Source organism: Excalfactoria chinensis, chromosome 13, assembly GCF_039878825.1.
Source record: "Excalfactoria chinensis isolate bCotChi1 chromosome 13, bCotChi1.hap2, whole genome shotgun sequence".
Classification (NCBI taxonomy): domain Eukaryota; kingdom Metazoa; phylum Chordata; class Aves; order Galliformes; family Phasianidae; genus Excalfactoria; species Excalfactoria chinensis.
Genome location: NC_092837.1, coordinates 2,431,713 through 2,445,466, shown reverse-complemented (window position 1 = coordinate 2,445,466; position 13,754 = coordinate 2,431,713). Strand labels below are relative to the sequence as shown.

General features: G+C 50.0%; 1 protein-coding gene across 5 annotated transcripts in view; it reads right to left on the bottom strand.

Moving 5' to 3' along the window:
* The window catches only part of TCF7 (transcription factor 7), a 56,199-nt gene extending 42,654 nt beyond the window's left edge, over positions 1 to 13,545 (bottom strand). For 4 of the 5 annotated variants that reach the window (XM_072347874.1, XM_072347876.1, XM_072347877.1 and 1 more), the window contains exons 1-3: positions 12,793 to 13,545; positions 12,616 to 12,682; positions 12,247 to 12,356 (exon numbers count right to left, since the gene is read on the bottom strand). In XM_072347874.1, the coding sequence (XP_072203975.1) occupies positions 12,247 to 12,356; positions 12,616 to 12,682; positions 12,793 to 12,987 (372 nt within the window). In that variant the 5' untranslated portion in view covers positions 12,988 to 13,545. The remainder of the gene's footprint in view (positions 1 to 12,246; positions 12,357 to 12,615; positions 12,683 to 12,792) is intronic. The other variant, XM_072347875.1, reaches the window with a different exon arrangement.
* Positions 13,546 to 13,754: the final 209 nt, after the last annotated feature.

Here is a 13,754-nt window from a genome sequence, read left to right as displayed (position 1 = left end):
TACCACCCTGTTTTCCCCTCGGGGGAGGGAAGGATTGCAGCTGCAGAGGGGGTTCTTCAAATAATATGAAGGCCAGAGATCTGTGGGAAAATCTGCTCTCAGACAAATAGCACTTGGGGGCATCTGCAGAGAGAACCAGCCCCTCTTTGCTTCTGTCTGGGTCCCACGTCCTTCTGGCAGCAACGTTTTTTATGAACCACGCAGCCATTAATCCCCTGCCAGTTCATACACCCTACCATCCTCTGTGGGCAGACAGCACAGAGTGGGAGATAATGCTGCAGGGAAGTGGTATTTATTTCAGCTGGATTTTGCGGCTTCATGGGAGAGTTTCTACTCGGGGCAGTTATTTCTCGCTCACTCCTCCTGCAAGAAGGAGGGATCTGGCACAGGCTAAGGAGAGCATTCTCAGCTCCTTTTCCTGTGAATTTTCACCCATTTTTGCCACTTCCCTCCATGCAGCACCGAGCTCAAGATAAACAGCAATTTGAGGTTATCATTCCATCTGCAACACCCCGTGATGCTCCTCGGATTAAAGAGAAATCAGATAACCCTCATTACCTGACTGAAACTTGCTGCTAGACTTTTATTTAGAAGCAATAACATTGGAGAGCTGGGCAGGAGCTCGGCTGCCCGCCCCCCATCACCCCACAGCACAGCACCTGGCAGCCTTTGGCCTCAGGAAGGAGCAGCCCAGCATAGGAGCTGCAAGCTGTCCTGCTCACCATGCACCCAGCAGCCGGCTGCACGCAATCATGCCTATGTTCTCCATCCCATGCTCCTAAAAGCTGGGCTGAAGTCATCCGCCGGCCTCCTCTAATGCCTTTGGTTACAAACCTCTCCGTGCCACATGTGGCATCTGCCTGCAAAAGATCTCATTCGCTTCTGACTTCGCCTCCAGCCATTCACTGACAAACTGGCAGCTAACAACTGCTAACAAATGATTTCCTAGAGATTACGGTTGAAGTCAAAAGGGTTCCAAGATAAACAGACTCATTCCTCATGACAAGGAATGTGAATTATGCATCCAGGGCTTTGGTACATGTGTCCAAAAAGTATGCGGTGCAATCCTGGAGGCTGTACTCATCAGTGCGTTACGAGCGGGTAAATAGGAATGACATTTTGTCCTGGGTTTCACAGTGGGGATCTGTGCAGTGTGTGCAATTGGGACAACACACTGGACAGCCCAACCACTGCTCCCACCCAACAAATGTCATCCACGAAATTACCATTTAGGCTGAAAAAGTGATGTGTTCCGAAAGCGTGAGAATTTGCCAATCACCTTGAAGGAGCTGTGCTTCCAGGGCCACCTGCGACTTGCTAATAGATCATGAAATCACAGTGTGTTTAATATCTGAAAGCTAATGGTCTCACGAGCGGCACGACTCACTTTCTTCTAGCCAGTCTTTCTCCGATCACTTTTCAAACACCTCCCATTGCAGCTGCCTGCGCAGGATTTGGGGACAATTAGTCTGTATGGACAAGGCTCTGCCTGCAGTGCTCTGCTCAGCTCACTTGCACATGAGAACACTTCAAAACACTCCTGAGGGAAAATGCGTCCCAGACAGACGAGCTGCTGGGGGACCCAGAGCAGAAGCTGGGATAAAACCATGCTTCCTCCATTGCATCTCTGCACGCAGGTACAAGACTATCCTGTTCCTCTGCTGTAAAACTTGGTAGCATGCCTCACTTCTTACCTGATTTTGAGAACATCCTGTGTTAACACACAAACAACTGGTGTTACTAATGTCTGTTTAGTCGGCTATTTACGTGGCACCTGGTGCTCTCTGGTAACAGGATCGGTGGGCTCCGTATCAAACAAACTGCGGGGCACAGGCAGAGGAGCAGCTCCCACCCACGGCACCAGCAGTGCACCCGCCGGGAGAGACACACAATTACAAAGAAATATGCTTTTGGAAGTAAGTGCTCATCTCTCACAGCCTCACTCTTCCAGCACTGCAGCCTGCCTCATCCCTCAGCATGCATTTCCAACCAGATCCACATACCGGATCAGTAGCAGTAGCAGATTACAGTCTGAAAAAGCGTTATTTTTGCAAAGCTTAAATATCTAGATGTAGTTATATACCATTTTCTGTTAGTGCCAATCACCAAACGTCTGGCATTGATGATAACAGGTAACTTGCTGCCCGCTGGAGTGAAGAAATAAAATCTTTACAATATTTTTGTACAACACTGCTAAGAACCTCGGAGCTCCATCCTAGCAGTGCACATCTATTGTTTTAACTGCATTCTGCTCCCAGCAGGAAAAGCCCGGACTCCATCAGAATGCCAGGAAACCCATCAGATGTAACCCTGGTTTCAGCCATCCAATCAGTTAAAGAAAACAGACGTTAACTTTAAGGTAGAAGTGTTCAAATCTTCTGGGGGCTCTTTCCAAATGTATCTGTTGCATTATACAGAGCATGTATGCCAATGTGTGGGTCAACATTTCTTAGCATTTAGTTGGAAAGATGCTGATTGTATTTAGAATCGAATGCATTTGTTCTGCGATGTCTGGAAGAACTAAAATCATTGTCTCGTAGAGGTGTTCCCACATCCATCTGTTTCAGAGAGCTAAGCAACAGCAAACACATTTTGTACATCATTTGAACCTTTCAAGTTACTAACAGCCTGCAAGAATTCAACAGATGGATTAAAAACCTCAAGGGAAGGCTGCCATTGGAAAAGGACTCCAGGGCCAGACAAGGAACAAGAGTTGCACTCTACATTAAACCAAACCGTATAGGACTGCAGCCCTCACAATCAAGCACTTCGAGCTGCATTTCTTGAAGTTTTTATTCTGCCCCATTAGAATCACAGCTACATCTGATTTATATGAGGCTTCAGCCTTAATGATTTTCATGCCAGCTATTTTTGGAGCAACGTAATTTTCTTTAATACCCTGTTATTTCACTCAAGATCACCATAGAGCTTACTCCAATTGCAAAAGCAAACTGATTCTGAACCAAACTGTTTCCAGTCAGCCTTAGAGGAGCTCCGCACCTCAAACCTTGGACAGACCCAAACCCCAACCTTCAAACACTTGGATGTCTGCAGACGCGTGGCTCCGGCATCCCCATCCCTGCTTACAAAAGAAGAATGCAAACAGAGATGAGCACTGAAGACTCCACCAGTTTTCGGAAAGCTACTCCTATAGTAATGATTTCAAACAAATAACAGGCCAAAACCAAAACACAGTAGCAATAAAATAAAATCTGACGAGCTCTTCAAAAAGATTTTGAGTGATATCAGCTGGCAAGGCTCTGTTGTCTATCCCAGAGCTACGGCAGTGTACAGCAGCCAGGGCTTTGCTGCAAACACACCAAAGGCAGCAGGCTGTACCTTTCCATTCTTCAAAACCAAAGCCAAATTCTGATTGCTGGGATGAGGAAGAAATTTTTGTTGTGGATATATTACTGCATAATTACTGCAGATCTCATTTACTTTCTTTTGAATACTACGACAGATGCAAAGGCCGGGCAGATGTGCTGCTCCTTGTGTTATCATCTGACGCTCCAGGTTTACACTTTGACAGCCTATCGAACATCAGGATACATGTGTCTATTGGAGGAAAAAGAAAATATCCCATGGACAAGAGTGGGAAAATCCAACTGATAGCATCAACCGCTGCCAAACTGACAGCAAGGAAAGACCTTCACACCAAAGGAAAAATCGTCGAGCAATTTTCTCAATATAGTAAGGTTTAGAAACTTACGGATACGATCAAAAAGGAACACTGCTGGGTAAGAAGTTATTCGTGGGACCAGCACGGGGAAAATTCCACAAAGCACAAATGTTGCTAAGAATATTCAAAAGTCAAAGCTTTCTGTGGGTGTGCATGCACTGAGATGTCAACACAACTATTTCACGATCACCGAAATTGCTACTAGCCTGCATCCTCTCCAAACGGCTATTTTTAGGAGCCAGCCTTTCATGTGGTGTAACGATGTGGATTTTACAAGAGCATTTATAATGTGTTTCATATGGTGCACAGTCGTGGAGAAATTGCTTTGTATCAGAGAAAGTTAAACAGAAAGGTTCAGGGTCGTTTTTGTCTTTTCGTTTCTTATTTTGTACGACTGCTCCTGTTTTGGATTTAAAGTGAATATGCATATTTTCATTTCTCCTACACGACTGCATGAGTCGTCCGACACCAGACGGAAACACGAGCGTGGCACAAAGTGCTCCCACGAGAGTCACCTGGATGCCCACAGTCCCCATCACCCCACATGGTCAGATTTCAAAGCTTGCACTGCCACGCTGTGTGAGATACAGCAGGAAGTCAGAGCTCAAAGGGCAGCCCTCAGCCTGGGTTATGCTGGTGTCAGGGGCTGCGTGCCGCCTCCCACGCTGGAACGGGCTTTTCTTCTTGAAGGGCAAAGTCACACAAAGCATAACTTTTAGATGAAAATACTCCTTGCTGTTTGTCCCAGCTCCCACAGCACAGCAATGTGTACCAGGGAAGCAGACCACCAGCCTGGCCATGCTAGGACCTGCACCACAAGGGTCTATCAGCAAAGAAGGTCTATTTTTCCCTATGGAGTCATCTCTTCACACACTTCACATTCCTGATCCTTTCTAAGCTTTTTACTGGGAAGATTGTCACCTGAGCAACTATTCCATAAGCGTGTTTATAACTCCCCCCTGTGCTGAGACAGGCCCATCATCATCCCAGGCCCACCTGATGAACCCAGACCTTTGTGTTTTTCCCTCATGTGAGTCCCCGGTTTACACCCCAGGATATTGCTTCTCAGAGCAAACCACAGCAGAAAACAAATTCAACATATAGCACAGAAGTGGAATTACTTTAAGAATAAAAAGCATTTTTTGGTCAGTCCAGATTACTATGTAGCTCTACAAGACAGACGTGTACTTTGTATGTTACAGCTCCAAACTCTCAGTGGAACAAAGGAGACACTGTTGAAACATTGTTTTTTGTTTTTTTTTTTTTGCTATCATTTAATCGAATGTAAAGCTCTTACAACCACAGGGAAAAAGTGCCCTAGATTCCAGCATCCAGCTTTACTTTGTTTTTGAAAACTTCCCATAGCATTATGGTGCTTATTGCTTTGTTTAACAAAATACTAACTCTGGGACCCCACGAAATACAATGCAGCAGATTCCTCTAGCTGCAGCTGAGCTGTGGTTTGCAGCACAGGGGACAGGATGGCAACAGGAAGCCATGGCAGTGCATTTTGCCCAGAGCCATGGGATGCTCCAGGCAGGTACTGCTCTGTAAGATGGCTTTTCCTCACCTTTCTTATCTCGGCCCTGACCAAGCTTGGCAGAGGCAGAATGGGCCTTCACAACTTTGGGGAGGGTCTTGATTTATAATCATTCAAGAGCAATTATTAGCAAAAAGGGCCAGAGGACGGAGCAGTGTTATGTCATCATGCAGGAGAGAGCTGTTTTCCAAGATCATTTGGAGGTGACCAAGAAAAAGATCCTGCTGTAATCAAGACATAGAGGCACATGGTGTTGCAATCACTTCCTCTGAGAAGCCAAGCAGGTGGGTTTGAGCCAGAAGCATGTGCTGAAGTGGCAACCCCAAGGCAAGGATGAGGCCCACAGCTTACATGAACAGAGGGCTTAGTGTGGCCAGGCTTGGCCAAGGCTGTCTCCTCATCCAGACCACGAGCTGCCCAGGGGCCGGCCAGAACCTTAGCCAGGTTGCCAGACAGCCAGGAATGGGTGTGAGGCTGTCCCCAAATCAGGAGGATTAAAACTGGGAACTGGGAAACAAGCAGCTCTGTCTCCTGTAACCAACCCTCTGAGTCACCTAGTCCTACCAAACCTTCACTCCTGCCTCCAGACACAGAGATTAATGAGCAAGCATCATGTAGTGTGTATTTTTAAAGAGATCTTTGGAAGAACAGCACATAAAAGAGCCTGTGTGGGGGTACTGACAGCTCCCAGCTTGGCAGCACTATGGGATTTTGTCAGGCTGAGGAGCCTTCCCTGCTGCAGCGGCTCTGCAGAGAGTCCAGGAAGCGGCGTGAACCTGCTCTCCTATTTCTGTGCCCTCCACCCACTGTGGGTGAATGAGGTAAGAGCACAGATGCATCAGGCTGGGAGAGATGCTGATGCTAGCTATCTTCCGGCACAGGCAGCAGTGAGCTGGAATGTGAAAGGCATGGGAAAATAAGGAAAAGCGGCAGCAACTGGAAGGAGATGCATGACGTGCGTTACAGGATTGTGCAAAGCGTGGGAGGGCTGGGATGGGAGACGTCTCTGCTGGGCAGTGAGTTGGTCCCTCCTCAGACAGGCAGGAGATGGTCCTCGAGGGTTTGCATCAGGAATTCCCAACACACACATGGAGCGGGGATTTTAGCAGCTGAACAGCAGCACATGCTGGACTGCTGCTCCCCCAGGCCTGCCCAGTGCAGCACAGCCTCCCCACAACAGGGGCCACACTGAGCCAGGTCCTCCCTCTTCACCTTCCCTGTGGTGAATTAGCGAGGAGGGTCAAAGGCCAAACCATCCGAAATGAACACTAAATTCGTTCTCTCTGTATCACTCAGAGCCAAAGGGCAGACAAGGCGGTATGGGTGTGAGATTAATGTCAAAGCATAGATGTTCCCTCAAAACTGTTGATATTTCTCACTGTTCGACTGTGATCTGCTGCTGACTGCCATGGCACGCACACAGACACCGTCCGGAGCAGACTGCAATCTTAGGTGTGCAGCTCACACCACCTCTACCCTGTAAACTGCTGAGCCTGCAGATCACACTGCGGATACAAGAGGTACAAGCTGAGATTGGGATCTGACCCTTCACAGATGATCTGTGAGAGCAGCCCGAATCATCCCTACAGACCTCGCTACGTCTCACCCAGCCACAGAAGTGTCCGTGTGGTTACTCAGATGGGAACCTTGGAACAGCAAATGCAGGCAAACCCAAATGCACGGATTTGTCAGAGTTTCCACCCAAACACAGGAACGGAGCGGTGCCTACAGACTTATCGCAGAAAGCTGGCTGTGAGATGCTGTGACACATCCTCTGCCTCCCAGAGCTGCCACTTCCCTCCCCGTTCTCTCCATTACAGCTCGGGATAGCAGGCTGAGAGGCTCTGCTTTCATCTCGGACATGCCGTGTGCCACTAACCCCCAAACCACTTTGTTCTTCCCAGTTAAAGTTTCAAAAACATTAATCATTAACATGGATGAGCTTTGGGAGCTCGGCTTTACGCTGCCTTTTGCTATGCTCTCCTAATTCTCAACCAGTGGAGCTAAGAACATCTTGTGAACTGCAACAGCTGGGAGCTCGCAGGAACAGTGCCCTCAGAGTGCACAGTGCTGGAGCAACTCCCCACCAGCAGCCAGCTCAGCTCCTGTGAAGGAATGCCAGGGGGAGAGCAGATACTGTTGGGCCGTCTAAATCACATGCACAGTTATTCACGGGCGAGGATTTACATAAAACTCGCTTTTGTTTCCCTGTGACATTTTTTCTCTCTCTCTTTTTCGTTCCAAACAACTTTAAAAATAAGGTTATATTAGACCACACACGCGCAGAGCTGTATCATGTCGCTGCTTCTTAAGCAGAGCTCTCTAATTTATTTCAAAGGGAAGTTCTGCTTCAAAATTGAGGGTGTGATATGAACTCAGAAATTAACGCAAGAATTTTCCTTGGGGGGAACCAACACTGAATCAGACATGCAACAAATGACCTCGGAAGCCCTGTACCTCGGTACATCCACCTATCCAACAGCACGCTTTAACATCAAATATTATTTTCACCATTATCCAGTCTGAAGCTGGGTAGAAGAGCTGGAAAAAGTGGATTTGCTTTTTTATTTATTCATGCATCTGTCTGCTACAAGACCCATCCATCATCAGCTGCTGCACTCCCAATGCTTTCTGCCAGGAATATAACCATTCATGGGGACGGGGCACTGTCATGGGGAGGTCCCATAGCACAAGCCCTGCTACCAGGAAGCTGCCTGGCACTGGTATTGCTCTTGTAGTGCAGCAGGCACTGCTGGTACTGCACAGAGCTGCAGCTGCCAGCCTCTGCCAACTGGGGCAACACACCTGGAGAGGGATGCGTCGGCCCCTCGCAGGGACAAACCCCAGCTGGGGACTTTTGCTCCTGGTTTCAACAGGATCAGAACATCATGTAGGAAAAAAGAACATCAAACCACTACTCTGACAGTGCAAGTCAGGATGGAAAGACCTCTATAAGGAAGCAGCTGAGCTGCAGACTTCTTATGTGACATGCTAAGAGGACAACAGCCTCCCTCCAAAGGATGGAGCAGACCTAGTGAAGGGGCTGCAGCAGCAGCCAGTCCCAGAGTTCAGTTCATGCTCCTTCAGCTCCTGTCCAGCATAGGGCAGCATTAAAGCTTTGCCCCTGGGACCAATCCACTCCTTCTAACCACTGAGGGAGACTTTCAGCTCTGTGCTTTTTGACCTCATGATACACATTTGGGACCTGTGGCCTGGGGCCAGCAGTAGCTGCGCTTTGATCTTGCCCTGCCCAAGGGGACATTTCAAACCCACTGAATGGGAACCAAACTAGAGGAGCTGGGCAGACCTCAGGAACATCTGCGTTATTTCCTAGGGCTGCTGTCTCACATGGGGGCTGTAAGTGTGCAGAGATTTAGAAGGTACCGCCACCCTTTTGCTCCTACGTGAGCTCCAGTTAGAGCTTAACAGCAAAGAAAACCATTTTCCAAAGAAATAGAGGCTCTTGGCCCTGCAACAAGAACAGGACGAAGCCCAGCGCCTCAGCTTCCTACACAGAACATTTACATCCCGCCGGCCCACACCTCGCCGGTGCCTGAACACAAGAGGGATGCAGTGAAGGTGGGAGGACGGAACCCCCCTCAGCCAAGGCAGTGCACAGAGCACAACCCAACCCCTGGGCATGGGATGGAGCTGTGCAGCCCCTGCTTCACAAACCTATGCACAGAAGGAACTTACAAGTGCTCCTTCTAACATTTAACTACCACATGGTACAAGATGTAACAATGCTCAGAAAACCCCCTCGGGTCTCAACTCAATTATACAACTGTAGCAAGAAAAGTATTTTAATCTGATCAAAGTGTTAACATGTTTGACCATGTCTGACCTCTAATGTTTGTAACCACCTGAAAGGCTGGTGTTCTTACTAAGGATGTACCTTAATTTGATTTAAAGTCATTTGTACTATTTAAAAAAGGATATAGCTTTATGATTTTGTATTTCATTTAGAAAAGCAGTTCCTCAATGTGTTCATATTCTTTGGAAGTTTCTTGCAGATTTCTAGCCTGAAAATCCCATGTATTCTGCTCTGGGAAACGCTGAACTTGTTCACGTGTCAGGAGAGCGAAAGCAGACTCGTGCCATACACATGTGACAGCTGAGAGCCGAGTGAGAAACGGTTCTCCTGGTGCCTTGAAAAACGTCAAGATTTCAGATGTGTTCGCAGTCTATGCTGAGATGCTCCTGACCCAGAGCAGCCGATGGCTGTTTATGCTCCCAGAACACTGGAAACCCAAGCTCTGGCTGCCCTGTCCCCACCTCCCTCCCTTCTCTCTTTGCCATCTCTGCAGCCATGGACGGATACCTGTGCATGCTCAGAATGGTGCCCATCTGGCTGAGCTGCCCTAAAAAGCAGCCTATGTTGGCAGCCCACTGCCTGCCGAGCTGGATGCTGCTGCAGGCTGGCTCTGGCCACATCCTGCGCTAGGTGGGGGCCCCAGCACATCAGCTGGCTCCGTGCTGCTGCTGATGTCAGGTACCCAGACACGTTCAGCGCATCGCTCAGGAACGACAACAGCACGTGTAAATAACACCAGTGGGTTTGTTTTGATAGAAGTTACAGTTTGGGTTGTGGAGATGGAGGGAGCCCAGCAGGATGCCGGGGTGAGCATCACCAGGGCAGGGCCACCTTGAGCAAAACAAAACCAAACTGATGCTACCAAGCAACTAAAACTGCAGAAAAGCCAGCAGCATTACAGCGATGCCGGCAGCGCTCTGGGCTGACTCCAGCACCACTCACAGCACCCCCAACACTGCAGCAATAACGGGGCTTTCTGGGCAGGGGTTTGTCTAGTAGCTAAGTGCAAAACCTGGGTATCGTGCAAATCACACACATGGGTGCACGTTCTTCATGTTTTGTTTTTGAGGACTCCGAAATTAATCCTAACTGCAAACAACTGTTTCCAGGAAGCCCCATAAACCAAAAATACCAACCATCAAATGCACACGACTGCAATCCATAATCCCATCCACTCACACAACCTTCCCTCCAACTCACACTGAAGCATTAATTAAACACACTTCTGTGGAGGGTTAATATCTGAGATCTCTGGTCGCAGATCTGACCTCCTCAATTACTGAAGCGGCCGCCGGATCGCAGCTCACAATGCACACAGCAGCAATACATACGAGAGCAATACATCGTACAGCAACGATAAGATGCACACCATCAACATAAACACAAGAAAAAACAGCTCGGAAATATATACTGGAGGAATTACTGCGCCAACACCAAAATCCAAAGGAAGGACCAGCCCTGAGAAAGGGGAAGATTTCTCCCAATAATCTCTGGTAACACATTTTTAGCACAAAACACTGAACTGGATTTGAAGCAACACCGCAGGATCCCAGCAGACCCAACCAAGGCTCACTAAGGCCGCAGGTGACTCCAGTGCCTCTCAGGGATTTAATCCCTCTCTGCTGCTCAGTTTTCTCCTCGGTGAGCTCTACGCAGCCTATTCACATCTATCTGTTGCTCCAACAATAACATCCCGGGTTTGTTTTTTTACACTCTCAAGGGGAAAAGCGACTCACAAACCACAATCTACTTTTCAGCGTAATTGCTAATAAATAGGCTATTGCACTTTGTTGCCCATCTAGTAAGGGTTTAAGATTAAAAGAAACATCCCGCTACAATGAATAGATTAATGCAACTTTGAACTTGAACAGATTCTACACCAGAGAGCAAACTAAATGCATTTCAGTGACGCAAATTTCATATCATCAATTACAGTTCCTCAGTAGAGCAGCTCAGTGTTTCAGAGGGGTGAAGGGGAAACTTGGTTCCCAGAAGAGACACGAGGTGGGAAACAACAGAAGAGCTGCTTGTTCTGAGAGCAGCGAGGCCGTGTCTTGCCGACACCTTTTCTTGCTGCAAGCTGAAGGCAACTCTGAGATGTAGAGATCCCCCAAACTGCCCCTGACCTCAGCAGGAGCTGCCCCTCCTGTGTCAGCACAGCAATGCAGGGGTACAGCTGCTGGAAAGACCCATCTCCTCCTGCCTGACCAGCAAGCAGGCTGGGGTGGGAGGACACGGCACTGATTGCCACAAGCTGTATTTTATCACACTTCAACTCCAGCATTGTTTCCTATGCCACAATCCATCCATTTCTCATAACACTAGTTTGAAACCCCTACCCCTCTCAGCAAACCAAGTGCTTACATTGAGGAGGGCATTCTATATTCTTTTAAGCCTTTTAAGCCTTATTCCTTTATAGCTTAAAGATTAAAAGACAGTGAATGAAGTTCTCTTCTCAACAGCCTACTGTAAATACAGAATAACACCTGGAACGAATGCGGCAATGCTGGCACCCCTGAAATGACAGGAGCACAGCCTCCGTGTGCTGCAGTACTGGGAAGTTCTCAAGTTCTGATGGGAATGGCAATGGGCAAAGGCAGCTCTTGTACAGAAGCTGTTAGTTCAGTTATTCATACAGCAAAACTCATTGTAAACATTAAATGATACAGAGATGGTGATTTCTCACAAGAGGGAAAAACTTTATGGGCAGACTGGAAGAGCTGTCCAGCTGCACGAGACTATTTCTGAAAAACCCCCATCACCATTTCAGGGCATTAAGATCCTCATCCCGGGTCATCATCCACAGCACAGCCCCAACCAGCAGCAGGCCCCAGGCTGGCCATCTCATCAGCAGACACGCCAAATGAAGCTGAGCCACGGCACACAGCTCTGGACACCAACAGCAGAAGCTGCTCACCTCCAGACCCAGATAATGGAAGTGGCATTTCCACGTTAGAACTTAGGATCTGATTGTTGGCAGCATAAAGGCAAGCCTATAGAGGGGGGTCTGCAAAGAAGATCCCCCAGTGATTCGGGGAGAAGCAGTGCTCGCTGCTGAGCATCACTGCCCCTTCCCACGGAACAGCACTGGGCCTCTTAGACACCATTTGTCAGAAAAAAAAAGCACATGTAGGTGCCTGCATGGTACCTGCAACACAGCTGGGCCGTGAGAGGCCACCAAAGGTCTCAGTAAGGAGAGGATGCACTCACCAGAGGTGACATAGATCCGTTTGGCAGGTAGGGGTCTGAGAGCATGAGGAAGGGGTAGCCAGAGTATGCGGATCCTTTATACATCCCTGGGTCCTGGTGCTTCATACCTGCTAAAATCAGAGTTCCCCATTACGATCTGCCTTACGACAGGTGGCTGCTCTGCCTGCGGGGGGACGGAAGAAGCGATGGTGTATGTGGGAACCTTTTGGCTCTGTAATCCCAAAGGGGCGTATCGTAAGGCTGTGAGGGTCCCGGGGGGAGCCCCAGCTCTTCCCGGCTGGGACCGGGGCAGGAGGGGGCCGGTGCCGGGGTGGGGAGTCGGGGACCGGGAGGGAGCGGGGGACAGCCACGGAGATCGCCGCCACTAACCATCTTCCATGTGGTCCGGGAGCTTCTCCTGGTAAACCCTCTGCGGATCCTGCACGCGGCGGATGGCCTGGATGGGAGGAGAGAGAAGGGCAGAGCGGGGGGTGGTGGGGGGGAGGGGGGGAGAAGTTGGAAAAGGCGCGCGGGCCGGGGGGGGCCGTGCGGGGCGGCCCGGCTCACCTCAGGATCCGCGGCGGCGGCGGGGCTGCCGCTGCCCTCGGACTCGTTCACCAGCGAGGACTTGAGATCGGCCAGATCGCGCTCGGTAAAAGCGTTCTCGGGGATCTTCTCCTCCTGCTCGCCCTCGTCTTTGAAGGCCAGCATCTCGTCGGTGGCCCCCAGGTCGTCCCCTCCGCCGCTGCCCAGCTGCGGCATGTCGGTCCCGCCGCGCCCTCCCGCGCCGCGCACAACTTGCCCGCAGTATTGTTCTCCCCGCAGCCCTCCTGCGGCCGGCCGGCCGTCCCTCCTCCTCTCCCTCGATTATTTTGCCTTCGGAAGAAAATGCGACTTCGCTCCCTCGAAATTTGCCTTTCTAAACTTTTTTTTCCCCTCACTCAATTCGAACTAACTTTTTTTTTCTTTTTTCTTTTTTTTCTTTTTTTTTCCTTATAAATTCCTCCCCTCCTCCTAAATTCCCTTCCGACTCTCCCTAAAAAAGAAAAAAAAAACACTAATACAAAAAACGTCCTTTCTTCGATCTTTTCCTCCCTTCCTCCCTCCCCGGCAGCTGGCGGGGGGCTCTGCGGGCTGCAGCCGGGCAGGCGTCGTGGGATGCCGCTCTCGGCGGTGCCCCCCGCCCCCGGTGCCGCCCCCCGGCCCGAGCCCCGCAAAGTTTCTCTGGGAGCAGCGGGCGCCGGCGGCAGCCAGAGGCACGGAGCGCCCGGTGCCTGTGTGCGAGCGCGGCGGCGAGGCGGCCAAGGGCTGCCGACATCAAAGCGGCCGCCGGGTGATTGGCAGCGCCGGGGAGGGGCCGGGGGCGGGCGCGCACACGCACACACCCGCGCGCACAGCCGAGCGTGCACCCCGCGCGCGGTCGGTGCGGGGAGTCCGCCTTAAAGGGGCAGCTGGGGGGGAGAGCGGGGCTCTGCTGCGCTGCGGGGCTCTGCTGTGGCACTGCATAGCGTGGCATGGTACAGCATGGC